At 54.6% G+C, this 25,567-nt stretch overlaps 1 protein-coding gene and 1 long non-coding RNA gene across 13 annotated transcripts in view; one reads left to right on the forward strand and one right to left on the reverse strand.

The window, feature by feature from the left end:
• Nucleotides 1-10,796: 10,796 nt before the first annotated feature.
• Nucleotides 10,797-25,567, reverse strand: part of IQSEC3 (IQ motif and Sec7 domain ArfGEF 3) — a 106,220-nt gene continuing 91,449 nt past the window's right edge. For 2 of the 12 annotated variants that reach the window (XM_045463282.1, XM_045463281.1), the window contains 6 exons: nucleotides 25,309-25,434; nucleotides 23,247-23,346; nucleotides 22,909-23,070; nucleotides 19,978-20,070; nucleotides 17,623-17,672; nucleotides 10,797-14,345 (listed from right to left, as the gene is read on the reverse strand). In XM_045463282.1, the coding sequence (XP_045319238.1) occupies nucleotides 13,911-14,345; nucleotides 17,623-17,672; nucleotides 19,978-20,070; nucleotides 22,909-23,070; nucleotides 23,247-23,346; nucleotides 25,309-25,434 (966 nt within the window). In that variant the 3' untranslated portion in view covers nucleotides 10,797-13,910. Of the gene's footprint in view, nucleotides 14,346-16,543; nucleotides 17,535-17,622; nucleotides 17,673-19,977; nucleotides 20,071-22,908; nucleotides 23,071-23,246; nucleotides 23,347-25,308; nucleotides 25,435-25,567 lie in introns of all 12 variants that reach the window. The other 10 variants (XR_006708707.1, XR_006708706.1, XM_045463285.1 and 7 more) reach the window with 10 other exon arrangements.
• Nucleotides 15,944-18,862, forward strand: LOC123590298. Its single transcript, XR_006708709.1, has 3 exons — nucleotides 15,944-16,019; nucleotides 16,981-17,185; nucleotides 18,759-18,862. It is a non-coding gene; the product is annotated as an uncharacterized LOC123590298 (long non-coding RNA).

The raw sequence follows: 25,567 nt of genomic DNA on the forward strand, positions 1-25,567 counted from the left end.
ACTGTGTGCTAGTTTTCTCTGCCTCACCCCATTTCTGTTTAGTTATGTTGTCTTGGGGTGGGGGGAAGGAGAGTGGTCCCCTCTATAGAGGGGTGAGCAGCTCTCCCCAGATTGGCATCCTTACCTTGGCATTTTCTCTGCCATCCCATACTCATCTGGCCAGATTTCCTCTCTGGATCCTTTTGTTCTTGCCATTTTCCATCTCTCCTTCCCCCCTCCCCCCGCTTCCTTGGAGTCTGAAAGACCTCTGGTCTCCCACAGAGAGAGAGGTGTTGTGTTTGGGACGCTCCTTTCCCCATGTCCCTATAAAATTATGCCAGTTCCTGCCAAAGGCAAGGGAGGAGAAGGAGAAGAGGTGGGGTAGGCCACTCCAGGAGAGTTTCCTGGGGCAGGACCTGGGAGCTAGAAGAAGGGCAGCCACCTGTATAGATAGCCATCTGCAATGATGCACAGATAGATGTCACCCAGAGCCACTGCCCAGTGGCCAAAGTAAAAAGCCATGGTCCAGCCAGGGTGAGTTCCATCTTCAGGGTGCCTGGCGTCCTTCATCCAGAGCTGTTAGGGCTTCTCCGCTTGTGAGAACAGGTACGTTGGCACTCTGGGCACAGGCAGATGTCCAGACCCCTGGGTTCTGCCTCCCTTTGACTGCTCTGCACATCTGTGCTTACTTTTGTTGGACTAGTTAGTGGGTGAAGAAGGAGGTCCAGGAGAAAGGGATAGGGAGAAACTGCTTCAGCCAGATTGCGCTCCTGTATGACCCTGGGGACATGTGAGGCAGGTTCAGTGCTTTTTGCTGCCACCTGGTGGTGGATGAGAGCAGTGCAGCCTCCCCTGGCCCTGCCTCCTCTGTCCTCGCAGGCTGCCTGGCTGTTTCTTCCCTGTATAAGCTCTCGCCCTCTGGAAACTAAATACTTCCTATACCCTCCTCCCATGGCCCAAGCAGGGCTCCCCATTACAGTTGGCTTGCCTTGGAGCTGCTTAGCTGCAAGGGCATGGGGGGAGCTGAGGTCGGCCAGGCCTCTCAGCCCCCTGCCACCTCCCCATAGTGTGCTGTGCTTTTTAGCCTGGGCCCTTTCAGCCTGGAATATGGCATTTTCTATTGTAGGCGGTTGCCCTGTTCTGGACTCTGGCGGGGCACTCGCTTTCCCCAGCTTGTGGGGCCCTGAGCCTCAGCTTCTATCTCTGCAGACTGTTGGCAGACACCCATGGCCCTCACCCATTTTTCCTCTCTCCACATAAACTCACCAGGAGTTTCTGGTGCTCCGGGTTCCCTGGCTTTAAGCTCCCAGCCTGTCTGGGAAGGTCTCCGCTCTGGCTCGGGGGCCCCACTGGAGACAGCATGTCTGCAACCATTCCCCTCTCTCACTGCCTCTTCCACCCTGGCACCCAAGACAGAGCCTCTGTGGTCTGCGGTGGGCGGGGCGTGTCAGAGGGCCTTCATGGGGCGGTTGGGGCTGAGGGAACACTAAGGAAAAGAGACCTCAGACCAACTTCATAGCTTATGGAGTACCACTTATGGGGCCCACAACATGGGCAATGAGTAACAATATGACTCTTTTTTAAGTTTATTTATTTTGAGAGAGAGAGAGTGCACACGTGGAGTGGGGGGAGGGGCAGAGAGAGAGGGGGAGAGAGAAAGAATGCCAAACAGGCTCCATGCCTCGGGGCTTGATATCACAAACTGTGAGATCATGACCTGAGCCGAAACCAAGTCGGATGTTCAACCAACTGAGCCACACAGGCACCCCAACAATTTGACTCTTCAAAGTGTCCAGAGCACTTTACTTCAGGAGTTTGTGTGTATGTATGTGTGTGTGTATGTGTGTGTATGTGTATGTGCGTGTGTATGTGTGTGTATGTGTATGTGTGTGTGTATGTGGGTGTGTGTGCATGCGCATATATGCATAAAGAGCAGATGCAGGGTTATAACTTGGGGTCTGATTTCATCTCATCTAGGCTGTTTGAGTTTTAAACTGGTGGCCTGATCTGGCAACTATGATTTGGCCAGTATGATATTTAAAGAACAACTCTTGAAGGTGAACGCCTCCAGGCACTGTCCAGTTTGCCACAGGCTCCCCCAGTCCCTATTATTCATACCTGACCTTTTCACATAATCTGTGTCGTGGGGGAAGAACTGAGAACTCTGCAAGGGAGGGCACGGTAACACTTGCTTTGAGCAGGACGGGGGACCAAAGGCAAGTGGTCTCAGGTGTCCCTGTGCCTAGAAAAGGGGTGGTTCATGGCTTGTTCATGTATGGATTTCCCATTCTGTAAACCCTCTGATGTAATTTATTGATCCTGGTCAACTCCCCCTCCCACCTGCGCTCTTCCCTTTCTCAAGGAAGGGGGATGGCTAAGTTTGATTTCAGAGATAGATATAAAGTGTCATGGGGCACATGGGTGGCTTAGTCAGTTGAGCATCTGACTCTTGATTTTGGCTCAGGCCATGATCTCAGAGTGGTGAGATCGAGTCCCGCATCGGGCTCCGCACTGAGCATGGAGCCTGCTTAGGATTCTCTCTCCCTCTTTCTCTGCCCCTCTCCCTACTCTCTCTCTCTCAAATAAAAAATTAAAAAAGTAAAAAAAAGAAAAAAATGCCAGGACACGGCAGCTCCCATGGTAGAGTGGACTCCGAAGCCAAAAAGGACAAGGTTAAGCTGGCTTTTCTGAAGTTTGGGGCCTCAGCTGCCTCCCCAGCCCACCAGCGCATCCAAATGTGCTTAGAAATCATCCTCCCCTTTACTGTAGGCAAAAGCATTTTTACCTGACTGGCACTCCTCCACTTTGTGAGGCTAAGACTGTCCCTGCTTTCTAGGCACCCCGAGTTCTTCCTGGGAATCCCTTCCCCACCTGAGGCTGGGCTTCCGGGGAGCCCACCTCCCAAGGCGGGGGTTTGCCATTCCCAGCTGCTCACTTTGCTTTCCCTGTATGTCCCCCTTGCTTGGCTGGACCTTGGTGCTGGCCTGGGCTTGGCCCCTCCCCCTCTCATCCAGCGTGCTGCCCTGTGCACGAGCTGAGGAGTGGACTCAGGTGCGCTCAGTCCCCTCCAGCCAATCCCCCTGAGCTGGGAGAGCTCTGGGAGCTGAGGAAGCCTTGAACTCTGCTGACACTGGAGCCTCTGACCCCTGGGGTGTGGACTTCCCATTTGCAGGCTGTGGTCTGTGAGGAGAAACTGCTCCCCCATCTAGCCTGGCACCCTACTTTTGTAGTTCTCCCACCCCGCTCCCTGCAGAGCCCCATAAGAGAGGGCTGGCTTTGGTTTGGGGCCTCCAGGAACAGCCTGGGCTCCTCCCCAGCTCACCTCCCAAATCCATCCTTCATGTAGAGGCCACCTGGAGGGAGACTCTTAACTTCTGGTTGGGTCCCTTGTGTCTGCTGTCCCTGTAGACAGGAAGCACAGCTGTGCCCTTCTGTTCCATCCTAGTGTGGCCCAGGGATGTGGGTTCTTGAGCCTCAGATCAGAACTCCCCCCACTCAGTCAGAGAGAGAGAGAGAGAGAAAGAGAGAGAGAGAATGCTTACAGAGAGAATGCTTGTCAGCCTTGTAAGCTTTTAGCTGTGGAGGTGAGGGGACAAGGTTATGGGAATGGGGGTTAGGGCAGGGGAAAGGAGCAGAATCAGATGGTGGGGGTGGGGGGAGCTTGAGGCAGAGGGGCACAGACTAATGAGATTTTGGAAGAAGGAGCCAGGACTGGGGTCTGTGGGGGAAATATCATAATCACAGGGCTTGAGCTCAGCTCACTGGAAAGGCTAGCACGTTGTCCTAAAATAGGCAGAGGCACAGAAGGCGCTCTCTGGATGAATCTTATAGTCCACCTCCTACCTCCTACTCCCCTAAGGGCCCTGGTAACCAGCCTCCAAGATGGTCCTCAGTGATCCCTACCTCCTGGCACCCACACCCTTGATCCACAGTGTATCTGATGGAGTGGTGGCAAATGGCTTCTTCTGCCTCGACCTCTTGGGTCATTTGGGGAAAGCCAATGGCCATGCCATGTGGACACTCAGGCACCCAATGGAGAGGCCCATGTGGAAGGAGCCAAGGCCTCCAGCTAAGGGCCATCACTGATGTGTCAGCCAGGTGAATGGGCCACAGTGGAAGTGGATCCTGCAGTGCCACTCAAGCCTTCAGGTGACCACAGGCCTGGCTGACACTGACTGTAACCTCCCGAGGGGCCCTGCACCAAAAACGTCCAGCTGGGTGGACTCTGATTTCCTGACCCACAGTGAGTGTTTTAAGCTGCTGAGTTTTGGAGTAGTTTATTAAGCACCAGCAGGTAACTACTATAGGCCCTTGGCTTCCCTGCATACGAGAATCCCCGTCTCCAAGGATCAGTTGTGGCCTCTTGTCAGAGGCATCCCTCAGCACTCTGGGAAGAAGATGCCTCGCTGGTATTCCTCCTGAGTCCTTTGCCTTTCTCCCACATCCTTGCCACCTCTGGCCCTCCAAATCCATCCCTGGACCCTGGGCCTTGCCCTCTTCTCCCGGTTCTGAGGCAGGTGAGGCCTGCCTGCCACCCAGGTCCTCACGTGCCCACTCCCTGTTGACCACGGGCTGATTGGATCTGACAGGGAAGAAAAGCTGGTTAGCCAGTCATCAATACAGAGAGGCTGGGAGGACCACAAGCAGAGGGCTGCTGAGGGCCCGGCAGTTACGTGGGGCTGAGGTGGGTTGGTGCTGTGGGACCCGGCGTCCTGCATTCCAGCACTCTGTGCTTCCAGTGTGACCACTGGCATGGTGGTCAGAGCTCACTCCCTGACAAGGCCAAGGCTGAGCCCCTCTGCAGGGTGAGCATCCAGCCCTGCTGATGTAATAAGAATCCAGCCCAAACTCCTGATGTGATCACGTCCTGAGGCTCTTTCTGCCCACACCACCTCACCGATCTGCTAAGGGCATCCTCAGCGGCACCTGAGGGCCTGGCCCTGAGACCAGAGCTCGCACAGTCCACATCTGCAGTGGGTAGGCCCCCACAGAGAGACTCCGTGCCCTCCTCCCCACTTGGCTCCCGGCCTACCAGAGTGCGTGAAGGCAGCCTGCGCCCACCTGGCTGGTCCTCAGCAAGTGCAGTTGGGCTGGGGTCTATTGGTGAGAGGAGGGGCCCCGTGAGAGGGTGGGGATGAGGCCAGAGAGTGGCCAGTGCAGGCTTGTGGGGCAGAGGAGAAACAGCCCCTACCAGGCTGCAGGCTTTTCCTCTGAATTAATTCTAATGATTTTTTCCTCTTGAATTCTTCAGGGCTTTTTACAAATAATTGGACTGTCTGGAAATAGTGACAATTTGATTTCTCCGGCCATCATGCTTTCATTTTTCCTCCTTTTCCTTCACTTGGTGACTAGCGATGGTGGGAGCAGGTACCGTCCCTTCCTTCCTAGTTATGAAAGGCGTTCTGATATTCCACGCCTAGGTGTGATGGCTGGTGTAGGTTTGGGTAGGTATCACTTATAAGGCTATGACATTTTCCTCTGTTCTAAGGTTGCTGGTTTTGTATTTTTATTTATTTATTAAAAAAATTTTTTTTTAGTATTTATTTTTGAGAAAGAAAGAGAGCATGAGCAGGGGAGGGGCAGAGAGAGAAGGAGACGCAGAATCTGAAGCAGGCTCCAGGCTCTGAGCTGTCAGCACAGAGCCCAACTCGGGGCTCGAACTCACGAGCTGTGAGAGCATGACATGAGCCAAAGCCATGCTCTCGGATACTTAACAGACTGAGCCACCCAGGTGCCTCAATGTTGAATTTTATTGATTGCCTTTTCTGCATCAATTGAAATGATCATATTGTTTTTCCCCTTTAATCTGTTAATGTAGTGAATTATATTAATGGGTTTTTCTAATATTTAACCATCTTTAATTCCTGGGACTGATCGAGTTCGGTCATGGTTTATCACATTCTTTGTTCTTCACTGCCAGATTCAGTATGTTATTTTGCCTCTACAAGTATTGTATTTATGCTCAGGAGCAAGAGTGGCCTGTAGTTTCTCTTTTCTCATATAAGCCTTGTCTGGTTTCGTTTTTGTTTTTAAGATGACTCCAGAAAAGGAGTTTGGGAAATTTCCTTCTTTTGTTCTCCTCTCTGAAAGAGTTAATGTAAGATTAGAACTATCTGTTCCTTCAGTGCGTGGTAGAATTTTGCAAAATCATTTGGCCTGGTTTTGTATCATTTTCATGGAGGGAGGTGATAGATTTTATCTACCCATTCAAATTTCTTTAATGATTATACATCTCAAATTTTCTGTTTGTACTTGAGTGAGTTTTGGTAAGGTGTTTTTTTAGAATAGTATTCATTCTGTGAAGGTTTTCTTTCTTTCTTTCTTCCTTTTTTTATTTAAGAGAGAGACAGCACGAGCAAGGGAGAGGGGCAAAAGGAGAGAGAGGGAATCCCAAGATGGCTCCACGCTCAGCACAGAGCCTGACATGGGGCTCGTTCTCACAACCCTGGGATCATGACCTGAGCTGAAACCAAGAATTGAACGCTCAACTGACTGAGCCACCCAGTCTCTCCCTGTGAAGGTTTTCAAATGTGTTGTAATACGGTGTATAGTTTGAAGTTTTTTTTGGAGTAGTCTCTACTTAAAACCACATTTCTGCAGTGCGGGTAGTTCCAACCCTTGTTGCCTTAACGTACTTATCTGTGACGACTCTCATCTTCATGATCAGTAGTCAAATGGGAGCTTTGTCTATTTTATTAGTCATTTCTTAGAACTAACTTCTGGTTTTGTTAATTCTGTCTATTGTGTATGTCTTTCCTATTTCATTATTTCTGCTTTTGTCTTTGTTATTTCCTTCCCCCTACTGCCCGTAGGATTATTCTGTTGTTATTTTTGAGGCTTTACTTTAACGTCTTAAATGAAAGTCTCCTTATCCATAAAAAGAAGCAGTTGGACTGACTAACCTGTCTGCTTCCAGGTCAGACGTTCTGGGACCCTGTGCCTCCCTGTGATGGTGGCACAGGGGGTGGCACAACCCCCTTAAGCCTGGGGGTTGGTGGGGAGGCCACTTCCTAGCCCAGATGTCTTAGAAGGAAAAAGGATTGGGGGTCCTGGGGGGAGGGAAGTTGGGAATGTGGGAATAAGAGCCAGCTCTCCTGGTGGCTTCCTGCCTTCCCGCAGCTAGTTCCCACAACTTTTCCAGAGTCTGCCTTGAGGTTCTTCAGGGTCATGGAAGCAGGAAGCACCGAGGTGCTCAGAGCTGGCTAATGGGGTTAGGGCGCCTGGTTCTCTCGGGAAAGGAGCCACCCAGACCTGCAGGAGGGATGGAGGGACAGAGGAAAGAGTTTCCAGCCCTCCTCCTCATCTCCCGACCCAGTTCTCTCACCCTCCAGCCTCTTCCAGAATGGAATTTTCCCAGTGGAACCAGTTCTGACTCCAGGCTGGGACATGGGGCCTATCGCCGAGCCTGGCTCCTTCCTGGGAAGGGGAGGGGAGCACATAAGAGCTCAGCCTGTGACTCCAGGCCACTGGGCTCCGTCTGGGCCCCACGTGCTCCTGGAGGGAACACATTCCCCTGTCCCGTGAAGGGTCTCTCAAGGCCAGAAATGCCTGGTGGTGGCCTCTCCCAGCCATGCTTTGCCCAGGGATGGAGAGCTCTTCTGAGTTCTGTCCCCCCTGGCACTCCGCACCTGCATCTGTGACCCTGGCTGCTGTCTTGTACCTCAGTGGTTCGCTCTGTGGGTCAGAGGAGAGAGGGAGCTGGTGGCGTGAGTAGAGGAGTGAGGGGACCTACTGGGCAGGGTGTTGACAGGGTGCTGGAGCGGTGTGGAGCCCCAAGAAAAGTGGTCCTGAGCATCAGACGGGCAGAGCATTGCTGAGCTAAGGAATAGTGAGGCGTCCTCCCGAGCCATTTTCCACAGGCAATCTGACAACAGTGGGCACGAGCCCCTGCTGCTGGTGTTTGAGGAGACTTCCTCCCTGGGACCCAGAGTCTGGCTGGGCCTCTTGCTCTAAAACCCCCTCCATCCATGGCTTCCCTCAAGGTGGCTCCACAAGGACACCATGGGTGGCTGGTAACTGAATTTCATCCCAGGTGTCAACATTTGTTGACTGGTGGTGATTCCTGAAAAGCAGTGGTCAATTAGCCACATCTGTCAGGGCTGGGGAAGGAAGATAGGCTCCCAAGGCGCACAGTGGTGTTCTGCCTGTCCTACTGGACGAGAAATCAACCCTACTATAGTTTTGTGAAATTCACGCTGAGGTCAGAAAAGGTGCCAATCCCAGGGCCTTGTGGGTAATGGGCCATGGAGTCCGTGCAGTTATATTTTATTTATTTATTTATTTATTTAATGTTTATCTATTTATTTTTGAGAGAAAGAGAGAGAACACAAGCAGGGGAGGGGCAGAGAGAGAGGGAGACACAGAATCTGAAACAGGCTCCAGGCTCTGAGCTGTCAGTGCAGAGGCCCACGATGGACTCGAAACCAAGAACCATGAGATCATGACCTGAGCCCAAGTCGGACACTTAACTGACTGAACCTCCCAGGCACCCCCTATTATATTTTAAATTGCAAACCTGAGTCCCCTTGGTTTGGGGTGACAGGGAAGACAGGGAGGGGGAAGAGTGCTGCCTGTGGGCTCATGGCGCCCTGGGGTGGGCTCCTCCCCATCAGGAGTCAGAACCATACGGGAGCCCTGGGTCTGGACAGTACTGCCCGGCGGCAGGACAGCATTTCCTCAGACAGTGTTTCTCTTCTGGGGCCTGCACTGGTGGCCTGGGTCCTCCCGCTACGGCCCAGCCCTTAACGCCACCCCCACCCGGCCTGCCTCTGGAACAGCCTGACAGCCTGCTTTCAACCCACCTCCTTTCCCGCTGATTATCTCGCCCATCTGTCCGGAGTTTTCCAGGAGAAGCCTAATTTTATTATTTCCTCAGTATAAGTAGTTCTTCAAATGCATTTAAGTAAGAGATAGTAACGATTTTCATGTAAGTAAATTCATATATTAGGAAATATCTCGGTTTCTGCCTCAAAACACTGTGGCCATTCAACATTGTGGAGATGGTCTCTGAACTGCTCACCTGCCCTCAGACCTGACCTTGACCTTGTTGAATGTGCCTCCCCGCAGAGGCCTTCCTTGACTGTTCACTCTGACACAGCCCTTCCCTGTCACCTCTAGCGTGCCAGCACTCACTATGTGAGAGTAATTGGTCTGTTTGTGTGTGACGGTACCACTCTGTGTGAGCTCCCGGAGGGCAGGAATTTTGTCCCATTCACTGTGTACCCCCCACCCCCAGGCGGGAGCCTGGTGCATGCTGGGGCTTCGCAGCCTTGCTGACTTTCCCTGGATTCTAGCACTGGCATCTCATTCTGGCCCATTGCTCTCAGCTACAAGCCTATCCATCCCTGTCTCTCTTATTGGAAACATTCTAAGTCAATGGCTGATGAGTTTGAGTTTCCCCCCAAAGGGTCACTACCAGGGAGAGTCACTGGCCCTGGCTCTCCAGCCCTGTGGCAGATGGATCCAGGGGCCTCTGTTAGAGACAATGGTCTTTCTCTCTTGCTGAGCCAGGAATGGCCGTTCCTTCCAGATGACCTCAGGGGCTGGCAGGCTTGGAGAATGGTGGCTAGCCTGTATTCTCACACAGCAGCAGCCCTTTTGGCCTTTGGCCCTCTCCCAGGCCTGGGCTGAGCTGGGTCCCCTCAGGGGTGCTCTCGAGGGGCCTGTCCTCAGATTCTTGGGTCAGAGAGTTCCCAGGATGGGACAGGTCTTAGCTGGCCCCAGGCTGCTCCTGGAATTTCCCGTTTCCTGGAAGGAGGGTAGAGGTCATGTTCCTCTCCACTTTTGTAGGGGATAATGGGACCCAACCTGGGGAGCTGTCTGGATTTCAGGGTGTTCAGAGTTCTGGTCACCAGGAGAGCTGGTTGCCCTCTTTGCAGGTGTCCCTGGCCCCGCCATCTTGGCTGGTTGCTTTTTTCCCATGGTGCAGTGCCTCTGATGCTTCAGCTTTGCTGGAAGGCTCTCTCCTCTCTCCTCTGCCAGGAGAAATCACTCTCTGTGAAGCCTCTGTCCATGGAGCCTGATGTGAGCACTGCATGTAGCTGTGAATGCTGGCCCAAGCCCCTTGTGTCTCTCCCTAGCCCTGATTTTCTTGTTTTCTCCTGCATTACAGCCACCTTGTCTTCGTCTTATCCTGCCGCCACCAAATCTCAGCATCCCCTCCAGCAACCCACAGATGTTTGCACCCCCACACTCTGTGGTTCCATGTACCTTCCCTGGTAGTGTTCCCTCAGTCCCTTCACTTGAGCCTGGTGCCCTCCACACAGGGCTTGTCAAAGCAGACCTGTGATTAGACAGTCAGGCTTTGGGGGGTTGACCATGGTCAGTGGGACCCTGGGTCCCCAACATGCCCCTGTTCTCCATTGCAGAAAGTCATGCAGGGCAGATGCGGTCCTGGTCCCTTGTCTCTCACTCTACTGAGATGCACACTGCCAGTCATGGGGCCTCCTCCCCCCAAAACTGCTCCGGTCTCCACGGTTAGGTGCTCTCTTACCTGGCTGACAGGTAAGTTGGTGGGGTCAGCTCCCTGGCCCTGTGTCCCCAGCTCTGACCCATCATATGACCCCCACACCCAAGTCTCCTTTAGTTAAGTTGGGGCTTCCTAACCATGTCCCATGGTGGCACAGAGGTACCTCCTCCTGGGGTGAGGGGTGACATCACTGTGGCCAGAAGAGAGCAGACTGGCAGCCCAGTGCTCAAAGACCTCAGGTCGGAGGGCCTCAGAACAGCCTCTGGCTTTGGCCTCTGGACAATCAGATACTCTGATTTAAAGTGGGACTTCCCTCTGAGAGAACAAAACAAATGCAACCAACACAAAATTTGCTCAAGTGACATATTTCAATATAATCTCTAAAACTCTATGAATTGAACAGATAAAATACCTCTGGGCTATTTTGTTACAAAATATTTGCCATTTGGATTAGTCGCTGGGTGCAGCCACCCTGCCTTTCCCTAGAGAGGTTTCTCTCCAGCGGGGTGAAGGGGCATATGCAGGGAGGTGGGGTGCAGCAAGAAGGTATATACATCAGAACACGGGGACAGATGGACGGATGGTTACCAGGGAAGCCTATTGGACACAAAGACACATTCTGGCAGGCTGTGGGGGCACAGGTGCAGGGGTGGGAGGTGTCAAGGATCTCAGGGGTCAAGGGCTCAGGGCTGATCAATACGTGTGCCCTTGGAGGCAGGCAGACTTCCAGCTCAAGCTGCCAGGGCGGGTCTTACTCCAGGTGTGGGGTGGGACTTGCCTGAAACCGTGTGGGAAAGGGAGTTGTATTTCCCATTCTTGATTCTGGAGTTGGGGCTCAGATGGATCTGAGCAAGGGGCCCAGATCCTCTAAAATAAGGCCTAGAGAGTTGATAAAGTGGGGCCACCCTGGGGTAATCGGACATGTATCCAGGACGCTGTGTCTGGGGGCCCAGTCAGCCCTCCATTGCCCCCACCATCTTGGGAGCCAGGGGGAGCCGAGTGCATCTGCAGCTGGGCTCACTGGGAGAGCTGGAGGCTCTGCCACGGCTGCTGCCATGGGAGGAGCAGGAGGCTTATCCCAGGTCTTTGGGGATGAGGGTCTGGGGACAGGGACAGCGGTGGGTCTCAACTTTAGCCTGTTGGCTGCTCAGGGGAGGGCGGTTATAGGCAATGGGAACTCTTGCTTCCCCAACAGTGAGGGGGCCCCATTGCACCCCGCTTCAGGCCATCAGGAATTAAAAGGTCCTCATAGCTCGGGCTTGGTGCCACGTGCTGCTGACCCCAGGCTGGTCCGCCTCCTAGGCCAGGCCTCCCAGTGCTGCCACCGCAGTGACGGGGGTGGGGGATGCCCCCACCTGGGGAAGGGGCCCTGAGATGCCTGAGCATCTGGGTCCTCAGAGAGAGGCTCCAGTCACATGTCAGCCCTGAGGCTGGTCCTGACCTGGAAGGTTAGGGCTGTGGCAGAGGTGGGGGGAGGGGCCAGAGTTGGCACGCCCATCAACAGGGAGGTGGGCGCTGTCAGCGAGAAGCACTATGTGAGTAGGTGACAAGGGGATCCGATGGCTGAGACTGTGTCCCTTCTCAGCAGCTCCGGCACTCATGGTCCCCACCCTATGAGCACACTTAGCCGCCTCACAGCCCCTCTTCCTCCCTGCTGCCTATACTCCCTTCCAGCACGGCTTCTCAATTGAGCTTCATCCACTCCCTCCTGAGTCCCCGACTCCTGCGGCCTAGGCCTGCACTTTTTAAGGGTGATCCCTGCCTTGGCCAAGGGCACCAGAGGGGACTGAATCCTTGTGCTCCGTCTGTCAGCCAGTCTGTTCCAAAAGGCTGTGGATTGGAGCCACCTGTTATAGGGAAGACCCAGGACAGGGGCCAGGGCAACAAGGATGGGGGACATTAGCTGGGCAGCCACCGAGGGTGGAGGCGGCAAATTGGTCACAAGTTATGGAAACCAGGCTGACAAAGACACAGCCAGAAATAAACTCACTGGGTGACATCATACTGACGTCTGGGTGACCAAACACACACACACACACACACACACACGCACACGCACACAAAACTAGGTCATCTGGAACCTCCTAGAGTGGGGGAGGACTCTGTGCCTCCTAGCTGGCTCAGGGCACTCCCTTTAGGGCACAGGGTAGGCATCAGGAAGAAGCAGATTCACTTTAGACCTGCCCAATATTCACTGCCATCTCTTGGCATGCTTTGATAATGGGCTCCAAGTGGGACAGGATCTTAATGAAGGACAGCAACGAGCTCTTGGCACAGGACTGGAGAGTCCAGCCTGGTTTGGGACAGAACTTCCTTGAAAGGCCTGGGATTGGGGCAGGCTATGCTGCTGCCCCAGGTCTTTGGGGCTGGGCTGCCTGGGTTCCGTGGGGTCTCATAAAAGCTGACCTGGGAGGTCAGCGAGCCCAGCTTGGCTCTCCTTTGCAATTGTGAAGGCGAAGGGGTCTTTTAGCCACTCCTACTGGAGGCAGGTCTGGCAGCTTCTGGGGTGGGGGAGGGGGGTCAGGGATTTAAAGGCTGAAGGGCTGGTTTGGGATGGCAGCAGGGGGCGTGCAAGCACCTCTGGACCACCTGCTCCTCTCACCCGTGGATGTGTGCAAACCTCTCCTGGAGGCCATAGAAATCATTCAAGAGGGAGTCTGGACATGGGTCCAAATTCTACCTCTGCTGGCTGCATTTGTCCCTGGGCAAATCACTGCTCCTTCTCCCTGTTTGTACTTCCACATTGGAAGAACCCGTGTGTGTTTAAGTCCACGCCCTGGGCACTTTGCATTGGCCAGGTCATATCTGGGGCTAGAAAACGAAGAAACCCTTTTAAAAGTTGGATTTTATGGATGTAGGACCTCACGATTCCATGGCTCTGCCGACTTGATCTTTCCCTCTTAACCTTTCTCAAAACTTTCCTGAAGTCTGAGCAGCCCTGGGCAGGCAGGGCCCAGCTCCTGAGAAAGCAGGAAAAGGCCCTGGGAGGAGGCAGAGGGTGTGACCAAACTCCTGAGACTGCTGGGCTTCGGGGTGCAGCAGAGGAAGCCTCCTTACCTGGCCTGAGGCCTGGGGCCTAACACACTCAAGACTCAGAAGCCGGTTAGGCCCTCAGCTCTTGCTTTCTTCAGTCCACGGCCCAAATGGCCAGAGTGGTGGCAGGAGGAAGAGGAGGTCTGGACGTGCCTGGCTGTGTGGGGCCCCAGGAGAGTGAGGTGGTGTCTCCAGATTGGGGTGAAGGGGTGCTCAATGGAGTGAGGGGAGCAGGGTTGGGGGAGGCAAACCTAGGTGCCAGGGATTGGGATTCTCTTTCCAAAATGATGGTGATCAGTGACCAGTAGTGCATCGTGCCAGGGCGTGGGGAGCAGCGAGCAAAGGGGCGGTGGGGGCTGCTGGGTGCAGCCGAGGGCCCCCCAGCGGCCAGCCCTCCTGGGACAGCAGCAGGGTGGGGGGGGCGCAGAGTCTACACCAGGCTCCTGGAGCCGCTGGAGTAGCGGCGCCGGTGCAGCAGAGAGCCGGGCGGGCAGTACTGGTGGGGGTGGTTGTAGGGGGGTGGGGGTGGGGGCAGCGGAGGCTGGTGGATGACCTTGACCGGGGAGCCTGGGCCACCCAGGGGTGTGGAGCCACAGGAGTCAGAGGAGGACGAGGTGTAGCAGGAGAGAGCCTGGCTCAGCAGGGGCTCCATGCGGGCCAAGCAGGGCTTGTCCAGGACAATGACCTTGACAATTTGCTGGCATTGCACCAGGGTCCCGGGGGGTGTGGGTGGCAGCGGCGGCAGCGGCGGGGGCTGCTCCCTCAAGGGGCTAGGCTGCGGGTCTGGCAGTGGCACCGGCGCTCCCCTCTCGGCCCCCAGCTGGGGGTTGTGCTGAGACGTTTGAAGCCTGTTGTGAATTGACACCTAGTTTAGAAACAGCCAGAGAAGCATGAAATGTTACAAGACTAATTCCCAGCTGCTAGGACTGGCTACCCTGAGCCTCCCTCCCCACCATTCCTGTCTCCCTATGCCCCTCGGAGGCTCCCAGCCCTCACCTGGACCTGCCATCTCTCCACCCACCTGGAGGAAACCTGACTGCTGAACCCAAGTGCCGACCCTGGGTGGGGAAGGGAGAGCCCGTCTCCTCACCTGTGAGATGGGCACCTGGGCCAGCCGCCCCTAGGGTTCTGCAGTGCTCTGCAGTCACATTTCACAGGCAAACCTCTCTCTGCCTCCCTCTCTACCACCTCTGAGCTTGGAAAACAGGGGAAATGGTCTTTACCCCCTCCTTGCCTCCCAGAGCTGTGTTGAGAGAGTCAGTCATCTTTGAGCCTTTCAAGCCCCCTCCTCCCGCCCGCTTTGTTAAAGGAGAAGCTTCATTGTTCTGTCGAATTACAAAGGTGCCCAAACCCAAAATGCCAGGGCCCCCTGAATACGTGATCTGGACCTACCGGATCCTCCTGGATCCCCAAGGCCAAAACCATGCATGTGAAAGCAGCCCAGACAGCCAAGGCCAGAGTGTGGTCCCTAGCTGCCTTTCTGGGCCAGCCTGCGTCCCGGTTAAACGTGTCCCGCTGCAGGAGAGGGTACCCAGAAAGGACTCTAATCTTCACCCCCTCTCTCAGCCCCTGGAAGTCACTGTGAACCAGCCTGGCCTCCTCTTGCTGGCAGGGGGAGGTTGAGGAAATGGGAGGAAGGGAGCTAGCACCTTCTGGGAGGGGAGGGGTTAATTCCTCACCCTCCAGCTCCCCAGCCTGTAGGTGCAACATACCTCAGTCCCCTTCTAACACCTGGCCTTCTGAAGTGGCTGAGACCTTCACCCTGAGGACGCATCCTACTGCCCTTGGGCACCGTCACCCAGGATGGGCTGCCCAGAAGAACACAGAGGGGGAAATCAATGCTGTAGGGGAGGGGCCTTGATCGCCAGGCCTAGACCAAGATGGCTCAGCTCAAAACTATCTCAGAGACCTAAACCATCAGATCCTATTGTCAGCAGAAGGTGCAGTCTCTGGGCCTGTGCCCTCCCCTTGGGCTGCTCCACAGTTCCCCAGGCGCCGGCTCCGTCCGCCCCTTCAATATCCACATTGCAGGCTTTGCTCTTCCCTCTCAACCTCCAACTTTGGCAGCGTTTTCTAGGCCTGAGATTCCCCCCAATGAAGTGAAGGAGCCCCTGAGTCCCTCAGTGCCCTGCCAGGACACAGGGCAGGCACAGGGCATTGCTGGGGCCCACCTTCCTCCTGGGGAGCCCTCTGTGGACCTCATTCTGGCAGAAGGCCTCTGCCCCCCGCTGCCGGAGGGCACTGGCTCCTTGCCCCGCCTGCATGGATTGTGAGTTATTCCCCACGAGAAAAGTGGCCTGAACGGTGGGTGCAGGCTTTCTGCCCTCCTGCTCCCCCAGACTGTACAGCAGAAGTCTGACCGCCCTAATCCAGACCCCCTGAGCCTGCCTTCTCTTCCCAGGGGCCGTGACCCTCCCACCCACACAGCCCCGCAGCTTTTGGCTCCTCCTCGCCTCTTCTTCACTTCTCGCTTCCTGATCCCCTCCACTGTCTGCACCTCCCTCATCTCCACCCCAGCCTGGATCCCGTATCTCTAATGGTAAGTGAGCAGCAGGAAGTGACAGCAAAACATTCATTTTGACCCCCTTCTCACCTTCCTGCTGATGAAGGGGAGAGAAAAGAGAGAGAAAGAGAGAGAAAGAAAGAGAGGAGATGGAACATGAGTAGCAGGTCAGAACAGCTCAGAGAAGATGGAGAAGCGCCTGCCAGAGGGGCTCGGCCAGGCAATGACGAGAGAGGGCAGAGGACAAGAGAGCTTGGGGTCCAGCTGAGAGGCCGGGAGCAGCGAGGCTGCCCTCCGTGCAGGGGAGCAGAGGCTGGCAGGGCCCTGGGGCTGGCTGGGGGTGGCAGCCTTGCAGATAGCCACATGGCCCTCTGGCAGGGTGGGAGGGGAGAACGGGCCATCAGGTCGCTTGTCCTCCCTGGGCAGGTCAGGCTAAGGCACGGGCAGAGCTGGTAGAACAAACCGGAAGGCTGGTAACTTTGTGTGTTTATCTGCAAGGCTAGAGAATGGGCAGCTGCAGGAAGATGGGGAGAAGAGGGGGCAGGGGATGGAATACCCACCCTGGGGGCTTGTCAGCTGCCGGGGCAGGAAGCTCCTCCGTGTAAAGGTGCCTCCTCCAGACACAGGTGTGTGGGGAGTGGGGGCCATGGGGAAAGAGGGAAGACACGGGGCTCCCCTGGGGTATCCTGGTGGGCAGGCTCCTCCTTCAGACCTCTAAGTGGGGGCTCCTCCAGCTTGGGGTGGGGCTGGGAAAGGAGGTGTCTGTGTGAGAAGCTAGTAGTCCCTGGAAGCCTGGCAGAGGAGTGGGAGGGGAAGGCTCACTGGGGAGCAATGGGGGAGGACTGGGCCCCAGCAAAGCTTGTAGGGGCCACTGAATGCCCCCCAGGTGACACTTGGGGGCCTGGCAAGGACCAGCTTCTGTGGTTACGTGGCTTGGGGATGGGCAACCCCCCTCCCACACGGACAGTCTTCAAATTTACGTGCTCCCCACCCCCAGTGAAATCCCTAGGATGACTCAACCCTGTTCTGCCTCATCAGCTCCTGCACACACCCCTACGCCATGGCCAGCTTTCCGAATGGACCAGCTGGTCCAGGGAGGAGCTCCACCCTCTCAGCTGCCCCCTCCAGTTCTCCACCTGCCCCAAGAGGCGGCTGAGGGCAGGATCCGGGGTGGAAGTGGTCACTGGGGCTGGACTTGAGGGGTGAGTCTCTGGAGGGGCCCAGGCCCCCTCCTATGGAGGATAGGGGAACTGAGGAAAAGGGAACAGTGGCTTCCCTGATAGAGCGGGTACTAGGGGGATCAGTGAGCAATCTGCTGGGGGAGTGGGTTGGGGGATGGGTGGGGTCGCTACGGAGGCGGCATGGGCATCTCTGCAGGTGTTGGTCTGGGAGCTTGGCCTCGGAGGGCACTCAGCTGGGGAATGGGCAGAAAGTGCTGTGGCATTATTAGGTGCTGGAACAGTGGCATTACCCATGCTAGCAGTAACTTTTAATTGTATCTCTTGAAATTGGTAAAATGGTGAGTCGGGCTGGGGAGGCATTGATTAATACCTGAGAAGAGAAACAACAGAGACAGTGAGAAGAAGGACAAGCAGGGGTGCACGGAACCACTCACCTGGGCAACCAGGCCTCCACTTACCTCCACCGTGCTCTCCACCGGCTTCTCCCCCAGGGCAGCTTCCCTTTTGGCTTTGAATGCAAAGAGCACAGGGCTCACTCTCCAACCAGCCCGACACAAATCCCTGCCTCTCCCTCCCAGCCCCCACCCCACCCCTCCACCCCCAATACCAAGCATCCTTGCAGTTACACGTTGTGGCCAGAAGACTCTGGGTACCATGCCACTCCTGACGGAGGTGCAGCCCCAGGGCGGGGGCTAGAAGTCGGAGCCCAGTTCTGCCACTTAGTAGCTGTGCAACCTTGGGAGTCCAGCCTAGAAGATCTCTGAGGTTTTTTAAGGGAGCATTACTGAGTCTCAGCAAGCATTGCTCAGTGTTGACAGCCTGAGCCACCGTCAAAGGTTCCCTGGTATGGACTGTGGAAGTTGGTTTTGCGGTGGCATTGGTTCTTGGCTCTCAGAGACATCAGGAGGCTCTGCTGTGTGTTTGTGGGCACTGCACTAACCTGCCTCTTTCAGCCACAGGCACCTTGAGGGAAGGGCTGTGTTCCTTTTGTGTTTCTACCCCTGCTACTTGGCTGAGTGGTGGGGATTCAATGAGCGGGGACCTGTAGAGCACTCACCACAGGGCCTGGCATGCTTAGCTTAAGCTTAGCTGATGACGGCTGTGTAACTGCTGCTGGGGCATTCTGACTGGGCCGGCACAGCACCGGGGACCCTGCAGATCTCTAGGGACATCATGGTAGCTTTTTTTGGCTCAGTCGCTCCTGGCTCCCACCCCTGCCCCCAGCAGGCCACCCAGAGCCCCTCTGCTGGAGCCCCTGTGACTTCTCAACACAGTGTGCATGTGTGTGTGTGTGTGTGTGTGTGTGCTCACGCATGAGCAAGTTCCCTTGCTGTGCTCATCGCCCTGCTTTCTGTAGCACAGAGGGAGCTCTGCCGTTATTTGGAACCTAGGAGAACCCCACTGGGGAGGTGACTGATGGACCAGGCCATGGAGACATGCATCCTGGTCTGATTGGGGGGTGCAGCTTCCAGAAGAGGCATGCTGGGATGCAGAGTGGGGCGGGGTGTCAAGTGCTTAATCACAACTGAGGTTTGGCTCTGAAGTTTCAACAGCTGTGCAAACAAGCAGCGACTCGTATACTGTGACCTTACAGACATGAAGGGGCCGGCTGAAAAATCAGGCAGGGTGGAGAATTATGACTGCATGATGGCAGGTCAAACCCATACACAGAAGATGATATCAGAGTGAGAATCTCCATGCAGCTAAAACAGCCCCAGGTCTTGTCTGGAAAATGAATCTCATCTCCTAGCTGAGTGACCGGTGCTGTGATGCTGTCTGTCCTGGCATCACGGTGTCATGGCTGTAACTGAGGGTTGGGGACCAGCCTGAAACCCACTGGAGTGTCTCAGCTCAAGCTAATGTCTTGCTGGAACCCTGGTCTTCTAGTGCTTAGCAGGGGACACACAGCAGGCACCCAATAAATGTTGGTTAAATGAAAGAATAAATGGCTGAATTAATTAATTAGTGAACAGTTCTGATGGTTTGCTGGGGGTTTGTTGGGATGGGAGTTAATTCTCACGCCATCTCTCCCTCTAATTTTTATTTGGGACTGCAGAGTGGGGGTGGAGGTAACTCTTCCCATGCCCCCTGTGGGTGGGGGTAAAGGTGAGGGGCAAGAGGTAGAAAGTAGGAAGATGTCCATGGAAGAAATAAAGCAGGTCTAGAAAACGTGGCCAAAAGTGGTCAAAAAAAAAAAAAAAAAAATCTGAGGCTGGCTTGATGCGTCTGGAGTGCATAAGTCAATTTGAAGAAACCATTTGGGAAGTTAGGTTTGGAGGTTTATCTGGGTTTGGGGGCGGGCTGACTCTGGCCTGGGATAGGAAAGCACTCGTGGCTCCTTAGGGAAAGGACTGGACGGGCAGATCAAGATTTCCAGACCCTCCTGGCCACCCTCCTTACCAGGCTCATGCTGCTTCTCTTTACTACACCTGTCACCCCCTCCAGTGAACCGGAGTCCCCAGACAGCCTGGGTGTGGGGTGGGAGGGGGTGGGTAGGAGGCTCCCCGACTGGGGTTAGGGCTGTCTTGGCCTGACTCCTCCAGGGAGAATGGTTGTTTTTCACAGGGACCCAGGGCCTCAGGACAGCATGTAAATCGACACATTCCTCTCACGCCTTCCTTCTCACTCGCACCACTAAGGCCCATGAGATCAAGCCTGGAGCTCCTAGCAGAAAGAAATGGCCATGGGAATGAGTACTTTCCTCACCCCAATTCCCCAGGAACCCCAGGCCGGGGGCAGAGGGTGGCCCCCGTGCAGGCCCAGGGCCATGGTAGGCCTGGGGCCTGGGACAACGGAGCAGAACTAGGGCTCACCTGTAGGCGATCCGTGCTTGGACTGTGGGTCCACCTGTGCCCCGCTGGACTTGAAGGACAGCGTCTTTGCTCCCTGCTGCTTCTCCAGCTCCCCTGCAGGACAGAGAGGCCCATGAACAGAGAGGAACCCAGCCTCAAGCACAGTGAGGTGGAAGAGGAATGAAGAGAGAACAAGAAGAGGGGGGCTCCCTGACACGCTACAAAGTGTGGCCTGAGTCTGGCACCTCACTTCACAGCTAGAGCCTCGGTTTCTCCATCTCTGTGTGGGGGTAAGCTATTAGCTGCTTGAATGTCAGAGGCAAAAGAGAGGGCGGTGGGCTGCTTGGGTCTGAATCCTGGTTCTGGGTCTTCCTAGCTGTGTGGCTTTGGACAATTTACTTAACCTCTCCATGCCTTACCGGAGGGGACAGCGGTGCCCACTTCAAAGTGCTGTTAAGAGGATTACATGAGGAAATACATCAAAGCCCTTGAGAACGAGGCCTGGCTGGAGGCAGGTGCTCAATAAATATTAGCTTTTATTATAGCAGAAACAAATTACTTGGACCAGCGGACCTCGGTGATGGCTGGTGACAGCCAGCCTGCCCACCTTGTGCCCAGCGGGACAGACCTTCCTCAGGGTTTCCAGAGCTCTCCCAGGGAGGAGATTCCCCACCGAGGGTGTCGGTGCGGCGCAGTCCGTGTGGCCAGGGCATCTGTCTTGTCTACAACCTTGACTCCTCTCCCTAGACTGTCAACTTGTTCCTTCTCGTTCTCTCGGCGGTGTTAGAGAAGCGCCAGTTACCATCCTCAGAGGTTTGACGATTATTAAATCACTCCTTCAGTGTCTCTTTTCCAGGAGACATAACTCAAGTTCCTTTGATTAAGACCACTCTCCTGGGTCCCATTTTCTGTCTCTCTAGTTGTTTAGAAGCCAGGGACACTGGACTGCACACTCCAAACCAGAACAGTTTGTCCTGACTGCTTGAAGTACACCACCAGTCAATACTTGATACTTCTCCTGAATGGGGGGTCGTCCCTCCCTGGAAAAGGGCTGTCTTGGCTTTGGAGAAATTAGCATCGTAATTATAAGCACAGAGTCTGAGGACCTTGGTGCGAATCTTGCTTTGTCACCGACTGTGTGAACTTGGACAGCTTCCTTAAGCTCTGTTAGACTCTCCTTATTCGTAAAAGGAGGACAATCCTACCTGCCTCACGGAAAATTGTGGCAGGGATTAAACAATATGATAGGTCTGGCATTCAGCCCTGTCCCTGGCATGTAACGCATGGTAGCTGTTACTGTTTTCACTTTCTTTTCTACTTCCTTCCCTCCCTGCCTCCCTCACCAGTACTTCATCTTTTCTCAGCTGTTACTTCCAGCCAGACGTGAGGCTCTCTCTCTGCTCCCCTGCCCTCTAGACAGCAGAAGATGATATTCACTCTTGATATACTGCTTCTGGCAATGTCTACTCCTTTGTACTTTGGAAGGGACAGGGATGCCGCTCCCGGGCTGATGGGGGAAAAGGGATCTCTTCCAGCAAGCATGGGGCCCATTGGTGTGCTGTGCCTCCCCAGGGCTGTGCAGAGCCATCTGTAACATTTTGACAGTGACAGAAGTGACATTTGAGGGTGTGTCCTTGAGCATATTCAAGATCAACAGCCAAGGTGGCATCTCTGAGCATCCAGTCCAGCGGTTGAAGAGTCTGTCTGTTATCCTGCTGAGCTCGAGGTTGCCCCCAGCGTGCAGACAAGGGAATGTACACCCCTACCACCCAAGCAGTTACCGAGTTGTACGGTCTGGTCTGGTGGGTTTTTGTTTCAACCGGATTTAACGGTTTCCTGACGATATTATACACGGAACGTCTTCTGTCGTTCTCAGAGGAGAAAGTACATGAGCCTCAGAATCAGACTCAAACGCAAGTGCCACCTTCTCCACTTGTAATACGCACGCCCTTAAACACATCCCTCGGTGGCCCTGGGTCTCGTCTGTGAACTGCGGACAAGCACCTACCTTGCAACCTCACTGTGAATGCTGTAGGCAAACTGCCTGGCACGTAGTAGGTGTTCCAAAAACGCTGATTAAAAAGCACTGCCCTGTCATGTTGGTCCCTTGCTCCCAAAACTCCCACTGCCTTTCCTATTGCTTAATGGGTTTATATTAATTTAGAAACACTTCCCAACAGAGTGACTGTATAAGGCAGACCTGAAGTCTGTCTGTACTTTCCGGTTTAGTTTCTGAATCCATTCTTACTAAACTTCCCGATAAAGGCGATGTATGCTTAAGCAGCAAAAGCTTGCAATGCAGGCCACTGCCACTCTTTTCCTAAACCACAAAGTAACTGGCAAACCACCCGGACCTACAAAGACCCCACATAGTTTCTACAATGCCTGAATTGGAACAATCAAGAATCAAGGCATTCCTTAGGGGAAAAAAAAGACAACTCCTAGGTGAGGGATAGTCAGAAAACCAGGCTGGACTCTTCAAAAAGACCATCTCATGAAAAAACAAAGTCAGCGGGACTATGATTCTAGATTAAAAGAGATTAAGGAAAATGACACAACCAGATGTAATGCGTGAATGTGACTGGATCCAGGGGGAGGGGCTGTACAAGGCAGTTCTGTGGGAAGAGAAGCGCCTGGGTCCCCAGGCCTTTTGGGTTTGCCTCCTTGCCTTGGTCAGCTGGCTTGGATGTGTTGCTCAAACACCACAGAGTCCCCTGTTCCAGAGTCCTCTGTTCCAAGGGGCACCCCCACAGCCCCACCGGAGCATGTGCACCTCGCTTTAACTGTGATGGTGCAGTGGGGCCAGGGTGGCCTCGGGATGGCAGGAGCATCCTTGGCTCACCCACACTCGCTCCACAGTGAGGCGAGGAGTCAGACTTGTGCCGCAAGCAGCCTGTGTTCCCCGCTGACCCTGAGCCCGCCTGCCCGCCCACCCGGCCACCGCATCCTTACACTCTATCCGGATCTGCTCCAGCTCTGTCACCTCAGCGATGGATTCCTTCAGGTCCTCCACAAACTTCTGCATCTCGTCCGAGCCCAGGGCACAGAAATGCAGCACCTGCTTCTTCTCAGAGCCCGAAAGCGGGGTCACCAGGGTGATGCCATGAGAGTAATCTGGAAAGCAGACCCCAGGCCCCCACGGCCATGAGCAGTAGTGAGCGAGGCGGGATCCGGCCCAGTGTGGAGAGTTGGGTGGGGCTTTTGGGGTGCTTGCCCCCTTCCCCCTCCCTGCAGCCTCCAACTTCTCCCCAGTACCCTTAGCCACATCTCCAGGGCCGAGGGAGACTCACATTCATTCTCAAAGAGGTGGAACCCCATGCCCAGCAGGCCCACTGACTTGCAGAACGTGTATGTGGAGGAGCTCTTCTTCTTCGGGCAAAGTTTGAGAATCTGTTCAAGAGAGGGAGAGAGACGTGCACTGAGCGCGTACACACATGTGTGCACACGCAGGCCCACGAGCACACAGGGACACAGGGGAGCACACTGTGCAGGGAGAAACATGAACACACGTGCACGCTTATATACTTAGGGTACATTCACACGTTGACATCCACGCATACGTACACACACACACACACACACACATATATAACAGGTATATAAATACACATACCGTATCACAATATGGGGTTTCTTGTATTGCATAAAACCCCTCAGTGGCTGTTCCCACTGCACTTAGAAGTGCACATTGCCCGCCTCTCCCCATCTGGTCCCTGCCTCACTCTGGCTTCATGCTCAAGCCCTGCTGTCATCCTTTCCGTGGCCTGAATAGGGCCAGCTTGGTCCTGCTGCAGGCCCTTTGCACATGCTATCCCCATTCCGCACCTCTCCCTGCGGCTCTCTGCATGGCTGGATTGCTCTCATTACTTAGATCTGAACTCAGATGCCGCCTGCTTAGAGATCTCCTTCAGCAGCCCATGGAACAAACAAAAACAAACCAAACCACATTGGCCCTAACCCCAGCCCCTCCTTCCTCCCTATCCCGTCATTGGGTTTCATCGTCTTCACACCACCTTTTCCCCAATTTGATACTATCTGGTTTATTTGTTTCCTTCATTATTTCCTATCTCCCTCCCCAACTAAAATGGAAACTTAGCCAGTTGCTCAGTACTTAAACACTTCTTCAGCACCTTCTCCCAGCTGGGCCCTGGAGGCACAGGAGCGCAGAAGCCAGAGAGAGCTGTGCCCCCAGAGTGCCTAACAGAGCTGCGGAGCAAGACCGGTCAGGGTGTAAACCAATGGATTGATCCATAAAGCATAATAAGCAGAAGAAAACCAAAGTGAAGGAATAAATAAGGTAATTCCAGAAACTGACAAGTGTTTTGAAGAGAATGAAATAGGGAAGGAATAGAAGGTGACTGGGCAGGCTACCTTTCGAGGTGCACAGGGAGGGCCTCTGGGAGGAGGTGATGTTTGAATTGAGACCTGAATGAAGACAGGGAGGTGGCTGGGCAAAGTCTGGCAGGGTGGTGGCAGGAACAAAGGTCTGAGATGGAAGGAGGCTGGCCCTTGGGACTCAGCTCTGGAGACCAAGGTGCCAGCGCAGGCAAGGGGTGGAGTGGAGGGTGGGGAGGGGAGGTCAGAGATCCAGGAGGCCTTCAAGTGGGGGGTGAGGGCTTCCTTTGCCTGGCATGGGAAACATGGCAGATATGAGGCCCGATTTGTACTCTGGAAGGATCACTCTGCTGCTCTGTGCAAGGTGGAGCTCAGGGGTGGATGGTTAGATGTGGGATAATTTTAGAGATAGTGCCACCATGACTCATGGATAGAGAGGATGTGGGAGACGAGGGAAAGACAGAGACCCGATTGTGTTCACCGCTGTTTCCCAGCACTTACAAAAATGCCCGGTACATAGTTGACCCTCATTAAATATTGTGGAATGGATACCTATTCCAAAGAACAAAGAATGAGTATGCCACAGACATGCAGGCACACATGTGCACATACACACACATGCACGCATCCCCTGGGCCCCAGGCAGCGCAGGCCCCGCTCAGGCCCACCATCCCCCACTGGCTGTGGGACGAGAAGCACATCCCTGTCCTGTCCCGCCCCAGGTTTCCTGTACTGTGGGAGAGGCTCGTGATCTGTGATCTGGTTCATTCCCACCATGACTGTGGAACCATAAACAAATCACTTGACCTCTCTGAGCCTCAGCTTCATAACTTACAAAGTAGCCCTATGTGGCTAAGCAACCTCACCCCCCATGATGGGACAGTGTCGTGCAAGAGGAATCAGCCCTTAACTGTGGCATTCTGAGTGAAGTCTCTGAGGCCCTCCCCGCCCCTCTCTGGGGTCAGGGCTAAGGCTGAGCTGGGCAGCAGGTGGCCCCGGCCTGGCCCGTGTACTCACCACCAGCAGGTCGTTGAAGAGGAACACCTCCCTCTGATGCGCGGCCTGCTTCTGCAGCTTGTTGACATCTGTCACTTCAAAGAGCCGGCTGCAGCACACCAGGCGGCGGTGGGGCACCGACAGCACCTTTGGTGGAGGCAGGAACTTAGGGGAGGAGCCCTGGAGCTCACAGTCCTCCCCACCCCATAGCACCCACTTTCCAGGAAAGCAGATGGAGGCCAAGGTTTCTACTGCAAGGCCTGAACTTGACCCTAAACGT

The sequence above is a fragment of the Leopardus geoffroyi genome, chromosome B4 (genome assembly GCF_018350155.1).
Source record: "Leopardus geoffroyi isolate Oge1 chromosome B4, O.geoffroyi_Oge1_pat1.0, whole genome shotgun sequence".
NCBI classification, from domain to species: Eukaryota; Metazoa; Chordata; class Mammalia; order Carnivora; family Felidae; genus Leopardus; species Leopardus geoffroyi.